At 43.1% G+C, this 16,446-nt stretch overlaps 1 protein-coding gene across 1 annotated transcript in view; it reads left to right on the top strand.

Annotated features, from left to right (window-relative positions):
• The window catches only part of LOC100741538 (zinc finger protein ush), a 60,892-nt gene that overhangs the window by 38,503 nt on the left and 5,943 nt on the right, over positions 1-16,446 (top strand). The window contains 1 exon segment of the mRNA XM_012382060.3: positions 16,370-16,446. This exon segment is cut by the window's right edge and continues 6 nt beyond it. Within this exon segment, the coding sequence (XP_012237483.1) occupies positions 16,370-16,446 (77 nt within the window).

The raw sequence follows: 16,446 nt of genomic DNA, 5'->3' as shown, positions 1-16,446 counted from the left end.
GGGGGGGGGTTAAGACATAAAGCATAAGCAATAACGAGGCGCAGACTATCATCGACCTATCGGAAATAATTATTCTCTTTCTATCGAGGCGACTCAGGGAGAAGAGAGAGAGAGAAAGAGATGAAGGAAGAAGAGAGAGAAGGGGGTGGATACGAGCGAAAGGGAGCAGAAAGAGGGGAGTATAAGTAAGTATAAGTGACTTTGCCACACGGTCCTAAGATAATGCCAAGGGCCACCTTCCAGGAATTAGTATTTATTGTGACGCGATACAGATAGCGGTCACGGTACGCCCCTGGCGTACCTGGAGCCCCCAGTCCCACGAATTATGGTTTTCAATATGATGACGGTTTCGTATCTGCCGACCGACCTCGCTCTCATCTCTCTTTCTCTTTCTCTCTTCGTCTTCGTCTTCGTGTTCTCCTCCTTCTGCTCTTTTCGGAACGTCCGCCTTTCTCTTCGGCAGCCTTCGAGATATACTTCGTCCGCGGGCTCGTAAACCGTCTAAAAGGCTTCGACGATTTTTGCCTCGCCGCTGCTCGCACGCACGAAAGATCGCTGGTCGCGCAGAACCTTCTCTTCTATCGCTTCCAACCCCTTGTCTTTTTCTACTTTCTTCGATTTCTTTCAGGTTTCTTCTTCTTTTAATTTAAAGCGTTCTTAATAGAGTTATCGCGGTATCTTTCGACGCGAAATGATAATTGTCGGTCGGGGAGGGTGGAAGTTGGCTAGAAATGAACATAACGCTTACTTATAAATAATAATTAGAATATCATTGTAATAATTAATAAGTAGAATATATTTCAAATAATTGCACCGTCGTTCATAGCTACGATCCTAATCATTCGCCCCTACAAATTATTCTACAATTTTGAAAAGTATTCGTTTCTACGTCTTTGCAAATAAAATTGTCTCCGGCGAATCTCTAATTTTCCAAAGAAAAGACACTAATTTTTACGTGGTTGTTGTGCGAGATAAATAATTCTAAAAATCGCCGGTATCTCTTCCGAGAGGTGAACGAGAATGGCAGAGGGAGAAAGACGGATTGGAACGGGTGAAGGGCTGGCCGGGGGTGGAGAGGTGCTATCATCGGTACGTAAGCACGAAATATCGCGACATCGTAGTGGCTGTACGCTGTAAAAATATTTTAAGCGGCTCCCGAAGGCACGGTGCAGCCACGGGTCGGGGGTGGTTTAGTGGCGGCGCCTGAAAAAGCACGATTACGTTTACGACTTCCCTCTCCGTCTGTCGACTCGCTCACCCTCCGTCTGCCTTTTCCCACGAACCACCACCGTGAAAGGGGGATGAATCCGTCGCGTGCTCGGCAAATTTTCAATCGGATCTCCACCGTCTTCTCGCCCCATTTTTCTCGCCCCTTCTTTTTCAAAAAATATCTTAATTATCGGTTTGAGTAGAAATTATGGACTAAATGGTATTATGTTTGCTGCGCTTAAGAAGAATCGTGAATCAAACGAACTGTTTCGATTTATGGATGGTTTTAATGAAGATGATTGCTACGTGAAACCTAGCCACCTGTGAATTGCTCAAATCGTGTATTCATAACTAAATTGTCAGGTAATCTACAAAACTACGTGTATATCTATTGCAATGGAATCCGACGAATATTTTCCAAACGTTATCTTAGATATTTCTATTTTCTGGTTAATTCCATATTTCCGTTTCTACCTTCTTGCTTCTTTGAACTCAAACGGAAATCAAATACGATAAATCCATTTTGTGAAACTGTCTTACCTTTAACACGACAATATAGGATTGTTATTTAATTTTTCTAGAATTTTCAAAGAACTAATCGCGATAGAGTTGATCAGTTTGGCTTCGATATAACTTACGTTACATTTCGTAGCTTCACGCCCTTCCAATTCAGTTATTTCAATATCTCCGTGTCCGCCCTCGCCCTATTTTTCATTTATCTAACGCTCTTCATCCCTCTAGCATTAATAAAACATCGACTACGTTTCTCGATTCCTATCGGAAGAAGGAATAAATATCTCAATACGCACACTGTGATTCGTCTTCCGCTTCGCTCGGAAAGCAGCAAACCACGTCCGCCGTAATCTCGTAGGCGTATGGAGCTTATCGTCGTCGTGACGCGAAAAATCGGGTCAAGCGTTGGGTTTCACCGCGTGAAAGGGTGGAAGCAGCGCCTTATTAAGAAAGATGGCGCGGCATCAGAGAAAAAGCAACACGGCTAACCGTGAGGGGGTGGGATAGAAAGAGAGGGTTGAAGGGGTGGACGCGGTATTATCTTCGCGCAACCCATTCCTGCGACCTTATCTACCGTAAAAACTTCGGCTTTAACCACCGGGGATCATAATCGAGCTTATCTCTCTGCCACCCTATCCCACACGCTCACCCTGCGTTCCGTCTCGTTCTAACTCACCGTCGTTGCACCGAAGGCTATCTGCCGCTTTTACTCTCGTCTATCGCCCCCTGACGCGCTATCGTGGATTTTATCGCGAAACTTTGGATCGACTCGCAGAGACGGAGATCGTGAGGAAGAAGAGAGCCGCGGAAAGAGAAGCGGAGGCTCTTATTGTGCGCCACGAACACCTCGAGGGTTGGATGATTGACGAAAGGAAGAAGATCGTGGATGCTTCAGATATTATAGAATTAGACCGGTTTGGAGATTGATACACGAGGTCCTCCATTCGCCATGCGATTAAAGTCAACGAGACTGTACGATACAAAATAAGACGAACGCTAGAAATAATAAAATTACATTGCATTTACGTTGGAATAATAAAATTACATCTGCCTAGTCTCTAACTCGAGAGGGGTAAACAATCGATAATTTGTTTAAATCGCCATTGATCGCTTGATAATTTTATTTGTTAAATTGCCGCATTGCGAAGATCCATCTAATATAACTATGCTTTTCATATACACGCATATGTTTGTTTATAAGTATTTTACGACTGGAAGTACTTAAATGTCGGAGCTCTTAAAATTTTGCGCTAAGTCGTGGTGATGAAATAGCTGCTTACTAATTAAATTCAGCTTCGTTGTTAAAGATGAAACAATCCAACGGTACCCCGGATTTTATTTCATACGAGTATCAATCGTGGCAGCGAAATTCGAGGCACGAGGCGCGATGTACGCCGGTAACTCACGGGAATACCGATAAACGACACAAAATTAACTTCCACTCTCGCCGTTCCCTCGCGCCGACTTCCTCAGACACTCGATAAAAATCCATTTCCACGTATCTCCGTCTCCCTCCTGTCGATTTACGACTCTTTCACCCCCGTTCCTCTTTTCTCGAACGCAGGCAACATCGCCGAACGACGGCCCAATATCATCGAAATTGAGCGATTCCAGGCGTTCCTCCCGTACGAAGCAAACTGGCAACTTCGGTTGGAAGTTGAGGGGTTTCTCTCTGCGTTTCTCGTTCGTGCGCTACTTTACTACCCCGATGGCAAACGAACGTACGTGCTGTTTCGCCAACGAGTGTATCCGTGTGCATAATGCTACTTGCCACGCGGGTGTAATTTTTATGAACGCTCGTTTGCATGCAACATGTCATTCCTCGTAAAATATAGTAAATCGACGCTTGAACGAGTGAATTTATGTGTTGTGTTTTGACACCGGGAGACACGATAGAGGAACGTGAGAAAGACGATATCGAGAAAAACGAGAGCGACTGTTTCAGGAGAATCCTTTCTTATCGTATATTTACCCTCGTCTAAGACCATTCGATGGAAATCGCGAGAGAAAATAGATCAATCTGCGAATTTCGTAATATCAAATTATTTTAACAACCGTCTCGATCTATGTTTCTATATGATTATATTTTTACGTCCATCTAAGATTCTGCTCCTCGCTGTTCCTTTTCCATTTCTTTAAAACTACATTTATGGTCTGTATACAACGTTCTTAGAACATTTTAGCGGCTACTAAATGCGCAGTCTGGTTATACTGAGATATAACGGCACGCTTAACTCTGGGCACGTATAGGTACGTGAGAGTTCGCTACGCGGGGGATTGTTCGTGGACACGATCGTAAATATAACCCCCTTCGAGTTTTCGATACCTCAACGGCGACTTTACGACGATCTGGTCTGCGAAAATTGCTCATCGATTCCACCAACTCCAGCTTAACACGCATCGTTCACGCTTGCTGTCTTCAACGCTCTCTGTGGATTATTCACACACTTATGACAATGGACGATTGACAAATTTATTTAATAATCTACATTTGAGAAAATAGCTTCAAGAATTTTATCGTTTCCATAAAGCGTAAAGTACGAACTCGTTAAATCTTGAAAATGAAATAACATATTTTGATAATCACGTGGACTGTATTTTTTGAAGATCAAAAGTTAAGAAATGGCAATAATAATAATAATCATCTTCTCTGATAGAATATTCCAAGAAATCCCACTTTTATTCAACTTCGTCTTCCAGAACGCTTTTCTTCCAGAACCGCGTAATTTCCATAGGACACGCTATCAAAATTTACAACGCTTTGTTAATAAATATCGCTAGAAGGGAGGATGAAGTGGAAGGACAGAAGAATATCAGCAAGATTCAGATGTGGAAACGAGACCAAAGCAAGGGAATACTGGAAAGAAGAGGGAGAAACAAGCTGCAGACTATGTAAAAGGAAAGAAGAAAGCCTGAGACATGTAATAGAAGAATGTGAAATAACGGGAGGGCCAAAGGACATAGAAAAAACACTAAATGAGACTGGAGAAGGACTAACAGAACTAAAAGCAATAACAGAGAAGAGAAGGGCAATACAAGATGGGGAGGAACGACAAGAAGGAAGCACAGCAAGTAGGCAAAAGCCCAAAGTTGCGATAGTTCTTCAGTCATTAGTTTTTAGTTTTTATAGTTTTTAGCTTTTAGAGATAGAATAATTAAGGGAGTGCAACATAATAGACTGGATAAGAGGGGAGGTAGATATATAAAAAGCGAAATATGTATAAAATAGGTATAAATAGGTATATAGGTATAAAGCCGAAAGGCACGGACTAAGCAATAATAAATAAATAAAATAATAAATATCGCAGCCGCTTTAGAAAACAACTAAACCAGTCTCCGTATCGGTTATTTCGAAAGCATCCAGCAAAAGTACACCGCCAGGTTGCTGGTTTCTACTCCAGCTAGATGAACGCGTCATGAGTCAAAACTTTCGTGGTCCGATGAGGAAAATCAAAGAAATAGAACTAGACAGGAGGAGGATCGAGGGGGGCAAGGTGGCGAGATATACCGAGCCCGCCCTTTGATAATTATTCATTCGGTCGACTTCCAGAGCGGTTCGATATCGATCTTAAAACGTCGTCCAGAAGGTAGGCGAGAAGTGTCCTGGTCAGATACGAAATCTCGTTGTGTCGGTTCACCGTCGTCGTCGTCGTCGTCGTCGTCGTCGTTGTCGTCTTCGTCTTCGTGGTCATTCGCAGGCAACCTCTGTCGCGAGCAGAGAACAGAGAGCAAGTTGCAAGGGGAAGAGAAAGAGAGGAAGCTCGTCGGCCTTAATGTATGCACGTCGAGGTCCTGCCGAGCGATAATTGCCCGATGTGGCATTGCCTTCGTGGCAACGAGCATTGGTCACGTCTCAATGTTTTAAGCCGCGTTCACAGTGTCCTCCGATTGATTCACCGCTTCACGATCGAAACGATCGCTCCGCGAAATTTCTTCATCAACGAGGATTGAGTTGGAATTATTCTCGTACTTTCGACAGACAGAATTCTGTTTTGGATAATATCATTCTTCTTTTCTTTTTTTTATTATGAAAATGCAATTTGATAGATTCTGGAATTCACGCTGAATTAATGTCATCTCCAAGTTTCCATTCTAAAGAAAGTGAGGCGCTTTGCTTCGTCGAAGGACTTGAAATTTTATCGCATTAGCCATTTATCGTAGTTACTCTAAAGATTTTGAATAATTCCTGCTTTCCTAATTATCTACGTTCAACGTAAGAGAATCCCGCTAGCCAAAGATATAACATGAATTTCATTCGCAAACTTTGAAATATCTATTCTCTGCGTCTTCGATTATCCGCATTCGACGTGAAGGAATCTTCTACTATGAAAGATATAAATTACGTGCCAAATTTCTATTCCAAAGCTTGCATTCTGCTCTACTTTCACCACCCAACGACAAGACTACACAACAACCCGCGCAGAATCATCTCTCTGACAGCTACAACATGTCCATGGATTTGTGTTGATCCAGGAAGTCTCGATTCTGAAAGAGAGTCTACTCTCCATACTGTCGGCCGTTTCTCATGGTTGATCCGGGCACTGGTCCTCTTTGGAAATTTGTAAAGAGTCGAATCGACTCGATCGTGGCCGAACAGAGGGCCGAAAGGTAACGAGACTAAAGATTGACCGGATCAGATACGAGCGGGTAGGACCGGCCAGTCCAGATTCTCGCGATAGGAGAATTTAATAACCTGCTACGTGGCGGAGGGGGAGGATGGCAGGCCGATAGGGTGGCTGGAAGGTGGTACAAGGAGGGGGTGCAATAATATCGAGAGATATCGATCTTTAATTAGGCACGCAGCGCGGGAACGAGAGATTAGATCTGTAGCTAGACGAGAAGCGAGTTCTGGCCATCTTCCCTCCTCTCCTCTTGTTTCTCTCTCTTGCTCGCGCTATTCCTCTGCTTTCCTATCCCTCTTATACGACCATTCTTTCTTCCCCGTCTCCTTTCCATCATCTTTTTTTCTTCTCTCGTCTCTCTAACTTGCTCGAGTTCTGCTATATACCGGTCCTTCGGAGATCTTTCGGCTGCTTCGTAGTATCGTCTGCCACAATGAGACTCGATCCAGATCCATTTTCGTTGATTGTATCGAAAGAACGAAGAAAGGCAGTTCGATGGTATCGCTACCGGGCTCGCCGGAATATTTTGTGAATATAATTGCCGTGGATTTGTTTTATTTGGAAGCAATCTGTGGAGGCCTCCGGTTGGCGGCCATTGTCGTTGGTGCGCATTCAATGGTACTTTTATCTTCTTTGTCGATGAGAACGAAGAGAGGAAATTGGTCACCGGTTGTCACGCCATCGCTCTTCTTCTTAAAATATTTATACCATATGATTTGTAGCTTGTCGATTTACTAATCGACGATATCGATAAATTCACGAATGACAAGCGTAGATTGCGAACAACCGTCTTCTATTTTCTAAAACGGTGCGAAAGTTTATCGAGCTTGTAGCGACGTTCGAAAAGTGATCTGATTTTGCTCGATCTTGAGTTGGTTGTTGTCGATCTACTAAAATTATCGAAAAATCCCTTCCTATTGTAACAGCCTCGTTGGTTTAGAAACGTCGTTACAGGAGCTCGAGAGGAAGAGAAAAAGAGGAGAAAGAAAGAAAAGGGAGATGGCGTGATTCGTGAATAAGTTGGTATCGTGGGCAGGACGTTTTGTTGCCTCCAGAAAACGGGAATCCGGAATTTTAATCGAAGGAGGAGGCGGCAGATAATTTTCAACGCGTGTACGCAGCACGAGCCCGTTGCGACCATGCGCATTGAATATGCAGAGAGCCAGGGATATGCTTTATACGTGTCGACGATTAAGCCTTGAAAGATGGGGCAGTCATTAAGAGATACCAGCCGTTGACACCAGCGGAGACACTCGAACAGATAAACCTTTTCCTTTTTTCCCTCGGTACTCGCACCTCAACAGCGTGCTCCCTGCAGTTCGATGCATTCTTTTTGCTCGTCTATGTTGCATCTGGTTTCCTTTAAATGCGTTTTCTGGATTGTACGGTGGTTTATGGTAATTCGTAAACTTCAATGTTCTCCCTCTCAATCCATTCGTTGTAAGAATAAATGCGTTTAACCCACGACTGGTATCGTTACAGTGCTTATTTTTCAAATATGTTATTTTATCAAACGTTGTATATATATCTGAGGCGCTGAAAATAATGACATACAAAATAATACTTGATATTAAGTAACGTAAATTATCCTGGTCACCTATATGACTCAAGGATAGCAGTTAAGGACTAGGCGTTTGGACTTTTTCAACAAACTTTCTACCAAATTTGTTCTAATTCGTTTTTAATTAAATCGAATATATCACTTTTTGGGTTTCTACAGGAAAATCTTGAACGATACCCAGGTTATTCAGGATATTCGTAGTTTGATTTAAAGGACAAAGAGAGTGAGACGCGGTACGTTGCTCCTCGCAGCACGGCTGGGCGGGCTCGATTTCTGGTTTTCACCGGCACCAGAAAAAATCACCAGCAAAAGCAGTGAAAACCAAGCTCGGTGACAGATGGCGAGTACTGATAACGTCCCTCGAAGGTCCTGCTAGCAAGCGAAACGACCTGCACGGATCCTGTTCCTGTCGCGAGATAAAAGAAGAAACAGCTGCGTCCCGGCGTTGATCGGAGATCGTTCTCCCGTACGAGAATGCTTTCGACGTAGGACAATCGTATGGAAATTTATGGCGATCATTTGTTTATCTATTTATTCTACGAGCGAAATAGACAATGAGCGGGACACGGGTCCGCGTTGTAACCGAGACGAGGAACGCGTTAATCGGTCGATGGAAAACACAAACTGATGATGAGCAGTTAAGGAATTAAAAATTTATTCCTTCCTATCGCATCTCTCTCTTTACTTTCTAAAAAATTGTTTCCTTCCTTTTTTATTTAAAAGTACAAAACTACATATAACGCAGACAATATACAATGATATATAAGATATAAGAAAGGTAAATTTTCTTAAATTTTTTAGTTTAACACTAGAACTACCAGTCAAATTGATTGGTTTTACAATTTTATTTTAAAATTCCTACTTCGTGTTATATCTTTTTCCACGACGATGTAATGACTTTCGCAACGATAACTAAAAGAATAATATAATGAATTTTATTTTGTTCTTTATGTATTCAAACTGAAAATAATTTTGTACCAAGGCTACTTATACCAATACCAGTCAAAACAACTGATACTTGTCAAAGCGTAAAAGGGTCCTGCAATCTGTTTATCGAACCCCAATTATCCAGTTTCCTCGTTTCGTACAACTTCCCACGCGTTTTTAAAATTTTTGCTGCGTATCATTCAATATGACGATATCAGTTATCAGGAAAATTCCGGATCGATCGCTAGATCGCTAGATGCTAACACTAGAAATATCACACCAGTCAAAACGACTGGTTCTACAATTTTATAAATGTATCAATCCTCGTTTAGGGATCATGGATTAATAATACCAAAAATGTACTACATAACATGGAATTTCTTCTGTAAGAAAGTAATAAATCAATAAATATAAAAATATTCTATCATTACGTATTTTTTAAAAACCAGTCATTTCGACTGGTTTTGGTAGAAATAGCATGTGTTAATTATTATCGCTAGTTCTAGTGTTAAGAATACCTAGGTCTTCAAAAATATCGTACGTGAATTTATGTTTGATAATAACAATTTTGGAGCTCGGGAAGCTCAACGCAGGCGAGCTAAGATAACCCGAGATCGATAAAATCAACGTGCATAAAATCAAAATGTATCATAGCTACGAACAACAAACGTGCCAGCACGTAATAAACTTTCAACAGGTATAACTAGCAACGAGAGAGCAACCATTACGAGTCTCATACATACGCTATATCCATCGTTAAATATCGCCATTAGGACATAATATAGCGGCATAATTGCACTAATAACGAACACCATTAGCTTTATTCACTCGGCTCAATGAACTAATAATATTCCCAGCTAGTAATCGGCGCGTATTTTCGTCCCGATCGACCGTCCGGCTCTGATCGAGTAATTAAGTGGTAAATGGCTGAAAGTCGAAATGTTACGCTATCTCGTCACGATATCGACGCCCGGGATTTATCGTTGCCCTTTAGCATAATTACTATCATTATTGTCCTACGTATGTGCACACGCGAGAGCTCGTCACGTGAAATACTCTCGCATGGACAGGTGAGCACGCGAGGTGTTACGTTTCTCCGATCCCTCGTGTTACGTTCAAAAACATCGATACGCGATCTTCATGGACGATCCCCGATCGATCTACGGTGTAATTAAATTTTCGGATCGATCCGCGAGATACGCCTGGTCGCTCGAGCAATCCTTGTTTAACGTCGTTCAACCAAAGATTTATTATATCCTCCAGCCATTCGAAGAAGTTGTAGTTTTCGCTTTAGTTTTCTTTCGCAGAAGTAGAAAATGATGTTCGATAGGTAGATTAGATTGTTCGATTTTTGTAGTAGCGTTTAACAACATGCATCGACTCGATTAGATGTCGATTAAACGGATAAATAGTTTTTCTCGAAAGGAATGATGCAATTTGTGTGACACGTTCGCAATCTGACCTGGGTCATTACATGATGCGTCACAGTGTTATTTATGATTTCTAATTGACCGACAACACGTGATACGAGATGAACGAGTATAATTGCCTGGAGATATTAGAAGAGGAAATCAGTGATACCAAGGCAAGGAGTAATTAACACAGCTTGTTATTAGAACTTCGTTAACTTATAATATAGAGCTCTGTAAGCTAGCCGAAGGTGCGAAAGTAATTTTTTTAGCGACGAAACTAAACGTTAAATTTGAAAACTCGCGTGTCTGTATCGTATGTAAAGATCTTATATCGTCTTTTACGATCTGATCGAAGATGCAAATACGCAAAACGGGGATCTTCGATTTGCCTAAAATTTCCGTTTCCTCTTTTCGTATAGTTGATTAATTATCCGTCGAAATTCTCAAGACACGGTGATCGCAGGCAATTCGAATCGCCTGGTCGCCGTGTCACTACACGTATGACGGCCACGTATAGCCATGCGTGTTGATACGCAGATAGAAGACGAGGTGGACGTAGTAAGAGCTTTGCATGAATAATGTCCTCCGCGACGTGATCTGAACTTCTTGGAAGGGATGGACTGAACGGTGGACGGTCTCGTATAAGATCCTCTCTCTCGTTCCCCTCCGGCCGGCACCCCCTCGTCGAGACGACGAAGAAAACGACGGAGGCGAGGAGCAAGCCGGAATAAAGGCAGATCGAAGATATCGGATCGATCGGGTAGATTTGCGTTTTAATGAGGTGTGCTTGCACCGATGCTTGGTGAATCTTGAAGAGCTAAGTGTAACGGGACGAATTGAATTGATCGATTGCATCGGTGTTTAATTGAATCGGAACATGGACAGTTTCGTTTCTAGAGACGTCGTCCGGTAAATTGTGCATAATGTTGTAGTACAAGGGACGGCGCGATCCTTGTCCACTAGCTACGATTGCTCCAGTACCATCCAATCGAATGTTTCTCAGCGACCTTCGTTTCTAAAGGAATCGATGTTTTAACCAGCGAAATGGTTGCTTCTTCATTACATGGCACTCGAAAGAAATCAAGATCAAATCGTCCTTTAACCCAGGGATGAAAGCCAGAATCCCTTAGCGTCTTCTGTACGACTTTATAAAGTCACTCGTCTAGCAACTTTTTCATTTTTAAGTTACGTTGAAATATTTTTACCGTTTAAAACGTTGGTCATCGTTTCGTACCATTTTAAGGTGAAATTATATCGTACATACAAACATCGACGACGCAAGAAAATATTAAAAGTCTCGCAGGTATGTTTCGAGATGGCAGATAGAACGTTTTAAGGAGAACGATAATATTATTGGTACATCGATAAATTATTGTACAAGAAGAATTCCGCTTGTCTCTCATCCTTGTGCCTACGCACGACTATAAAACGATCCAATCGATATCCAACTCTCTCCATCAAACTCCATCAACGTCGACTCTAATTCTCTTACGCTACGTCTGAACTGTCCTCGAGGTGTCCTATGAAGTTTACCACAGAAACGTCGTCCGAAACGGAGCCCGGCTGTCAACCATAGCATTCGGGCGACAACCGAAGCGTTCAGCTAGAGGAACAGGAACAGGATCAAGCGAACACAGAAGCGAGATCGAGTAGCCACAAGGAAGAGGCTCGACGCGCGGCGTAGGAGCCGATGAGAAGGTTGCGACTTGAGCTCTCACTTAGCAGCCGCAGTGTCACGATCGGGACGGCTACATTAGCATATCTCCACGATGCAGCGTGGTAGAGTAGAGAGAGGAAAAGACGGTGACTACCGATGGAAAGAGGAAGAAAGAATAACAGTGAAGAGGGGATGGTGGAGGGAGGAGAAAAGGCAGAAAGAGAAAAGCAAAGTGTTCATGGATGCATCGGTACGAGTGGCATGCACCTCTGGCATGGGTCGTGGCCCCGTGAAAAGAGGGCGCACACTACCATAATACAGCTTGGAAAGAAGGAACAAGAAGAAGAAACAAGACGAAGAAGAAGAAGAAGAAGCAAAGAGGACTCACTCAGGCCTCACTAGCCCTGCCTGTTACCTGTACGTCGCGTGTTTGCCTACCCGCGTCACGATCAGGATCCTATTTGCATAGCGCCGATGAAGCTGCTACCGTTGCGCTCGTTTTCCTGCCACCGCACCGGTGTACTGCCATCGTATCCTTCTTTCTTCGGGTGCCAGCTACGCGTCCAGCCAACAGCAGATGACGAGTACCCAATTGGAAGGAAGTAGACTCAACGTGTTCGCTGCTGGCTCACGGTAATCAGGAAGAGGTCGTAGTCGATGGAAACTGAGAGCTGATTGTACGAATTGTGAGACAGAATGGAATTCTAGGTTTTTTGTACATTGTTTTAGTGAGATTTTAATGGTAGAAATTCGCTGTAACGCATATAGCGAAGTTGGAAAGATGTCGCGAATCGTAGGAGAATAGAAGGGGAAAAAGGATTTATGGGCTGAAAGTATAGTAGAACTTAATTTATTTGATGATAACGAGGAATAAACAGTTTACGCAATAAGTGTTTTCCAACTCTGCCCATTATCCACAGTCTTCTTTTTTTTTTTTCTTTTTTACTTTAATAATGGTTTCAGTCGACAGCAGTTCAGTTAATTAGGCATTAACTAAAATTTTATGCTAATAAATGGAGTTGTACCGTATAGCGTTCCAACATGCATACGATGCGATAAATTATAATGTAAGACCTGGCTGAAAATGGGCCACGTGCCGCGACTACGACACGCTATACGATATGTAATTTTTACACGACGAGCACGTGTCTCTGCTCTTTATTCGCAATATATTTTTTAACGACCAAGGAACGAGCTTAAACAGAATCTTTGAAAACCATCAAGAATATATATCATATATCAAAGAGATTATATCAAAGAGATTTGGTCGATAATTTGACTTCTAAAAAATGAATCTCTGCTATTACTTCTCCGCCATTGGCTTTAAGATCTATAACAAATCATCAAATTACAATCTTTTTCAAAAAAAGAACAATTTCCAAACGAATCCTTCTGAAACAAACGAAAGAAATCAAGCTCGAAGAAAAGACTCGCGAAGAAAGACCATCTAAACATTGACTAACAGGTAACAGGTGCGGTTCTTTCTAAATTCAATTAAAACCACTCAACAAAGAGAACAATGGCGTAAGTGGCAAAGAGCAGGAGAGCTTCCGAACTCCGTTTCTCACGCGGTTGTTCGTTTCTCGCATAAAGCGGGGCCGAAGGTGTACACGGGCGCGGTATCGGTTCTGAGAATGGCTTATCAGCCCGCGGATATGTTAATGGCGGCCGTGTTTGCCCCCCTTGTGCCCCCATCTGCCCTCCACCGTCGGCCACCACCACCACCACCACCACCGTCTTCTTTTCGAGATATATTACACCCTCAACGAACCCGGAGGTGGTTGGTGGCGATTGTAGTAGGTGGTTGTAGGCGAGCAAGGTGCAGCCCTCTCGATCGGCCGTTGAACGTTTGCATGCACGTGCAATTAAGAATGGTCGAAGCCGGTAACGAGAATGAAAGGCAGATAGAGGCGACTGGACGACCGTTTGCGGGTTTAATAGTTCACTTCGTGGGACATCGTTCGTGCTTGATAGAGTCATTTCGAGAGAGAATGTCCTCGACGAAGATTCAATCGCGTGTTCTGTAACCGATCGGTGATTTCAATTGTCCCGATATTAAAATGATTCAGTTTATTGTACACGAATTTATTTGCTTTTTAAAAAGTTAAAGGAATTGTTAATGGTGGCTGTTTGTACGTTGATATAAGACAAAAGTCACGGGAAAAATTCAAGAAAAATTACCATCTATACATACGATACCAGGAATAATAATATGTATTACGTAAATTGGAATCATTTGGAATAATAAACTACTTCTTTCGTTGTATCGATTATATCGTAAAAATGTCATATCTTTGTTAACAAATATACTATTGTAGAAGCAAAGTACTACGTTCTCTGACGATTTCGAAAGAGTCGTAAGAGAAGCTTCTTTCCCCCTGATCTTCAAAACTGAAACTGAAAAATCGGCCTCGCCGAAAGTAATTCTATAACACGAAAATTCAAGCAACTAATACGATACTTCCACAATTTCCATCAATTTCACCGCAACGAAGCTCGCGCGTAAACGCGAGACGAGCGTGTTCCGCGGACCCAGGTAGCTTGTACGCGCGTGCAATTAAGAATGCTCTCTCCCTCGCATCCTCGTGCAACGAGCAACGACGACAAGCTGAACTGGAAGAAATAGGGCCTCGAAGGCAGAAGATAGCATTAGGAAAAGGAGAGGATGCCACGAGAAGGAAGAAGGATGAAGGAGGAACGCGATGGTGCTGGCGAGAGTCGGTCCGATCCATCGATGACCGCTTATTTACAGAGAGGCAGAAGGAACACGACCGAGCTGTAGATGCGAGCCGTGGATAGGCTAGAAGTGCGCTGCAACCCTTTGCCCAATCTACCTCGGCATCTCGCCTCCTCTTACCTCGTTTCTTCTCGTCTCGCTTCTCTCGCTCGTGTACAACGAGAAAGTCCCGACGAGCCTCGCCCAAGCAGGCAATTAAAGCATCCGGGTAATTCGACGGACGATACGCGTGTCGTCTCGATTTCGAGGACAACCCACCTGGATGGTGTAGTCCGTTTTGTCCCGCCTTCCTGGCATATATCCGCGCGAAGGATCACCGGGGAAGAGAGAAACCACGGACAGAGATACGGTGATCGGAGGTGTCGATGCTTTGTCCAGACTCGTTTTACTGCTTGGCAACAGGATTTTACCGAAGTACAGGCATTTCTGCGGATTCGATGTGTATAGGGTTGAATTTTGGGATGTCGAGGATCGTGGCTTTTGCAGCTTAATGTCCGCCAAACGTTCGTTCATATTTGAAGAGCACGGGCGAAAAACGCGATAAGTGGAATCTATCGGATTATTCCTTTCTTCGATTGTTTCGTGTTAAGATACTTGATCCTGAGGATCGAAGCTGAAGCTCCTCTTGTCAGAAATGGCTGAAAAAAATGAACGGAAAATTCAGGTTTTTCAGATAGAAGAACTTTTACGCCTGTTAATTTCGCCTCGAGATATTCTGTCGTTGAAAAAGGATGCAAGAAGGCGGAGCGAGAGAGCTTGAAAGATAAAGTAGTTAAACGACGAGGAACTTACGTAACCGTTCCATTTCCCACAACATTAACACATTAATAAAACAAACTATGAATTCCTCGGTCTCACAAGCCGTCCAGTGGAAATCTTCTCACGGTACAACTTCCTCAATCCGCAAGTCAAATCCAAGATATACATCGAAATCGAAATTTTTTATTTAGTCGGATTTCAGCGTCTGACGAACCTGAAACTTTCCAAATTATATCGTACAAAAAGCGTTTTCAGATCCTGCGAAAGCTTGCGCGTCGTTTCACAGGATGCCGTGGATAAGCAATAAACCGAACAACCCCACGGTGTCGAACTTATCCCAGATTTCGATGCGAGAGTAGCCCCTTTCGCCGAGGACGCGCCTCGTCGAATGGTGGGGACCTGCAGAGGCGTGCGAAGGGTGCAGCGAGTGGGGTAGCTGGCAGAAGGATAGATAGACGAATAAAGAAAGATAGGTGAAAGGAATAGCAGGGAGAAGGGAACAGAGGGTACGCAAAGGCTGGCGTGGCGAACGACCATTAGGGAGTCGAACGGCCATAGAGACGCGTCGTTTAACGTGCGTGCCGTGCATTTTTTTTTCTTCTCGCTTTTTTCCATCGCCCACCACTTCCGACTCCGCCGAGACGACGTTCCTTCCACGTGGATCCGTCTTCACGGGCCATGGTCGTTTCTGAGGAATTTATAAACTGTCGTTGGAATTGCCTGAAAAAACGTAGGAATCTAATATTGAAATACGCGAGGATATTTATGGACGATACGTTATACTTGTTTCTATCGTTCTGTTATTTTATTTTATTTTTCCTTTTTATTAAGATCGACAAATTTGTTAGTGAGTTTTGGTTTGGCTGAAGTAGAGGAAGATCATTGTACGGAGATATTGAATTGTTAGTTGGAATGGTATTTCTGTTTGAGAAGATTGATAGAAATTAAAGTAATGTTTCTTTATGGTTGCAGGGGAGGATGAGGAATGGAGCGACTCGGAGAAGACACCATCGGTGAGCAGCGGAGTGGAAGGCGGTGGATCGGCGGTT

The sequence above is a fragment of the Bombus impatiens genome, unplaced genomic scaffold, assembly GCF_000188095.3.
Source record: "Bombus impatiens unplaced genomic scaffold, BIMP_2.2 scf_0142, whole genome shotgun sequence".
Classification (NCBI taxonomy): domain Eukaryota; kingdom Metazoa; phylum Arthropoda; class Insecta; order Hymenoptera; family Apidae; genus Bombus; species Bombus impatiens.
Note: the sequence above shows the minus strand (reverse complement) of the source record. Positions and strands in the feature narration are given on the sequence as shown.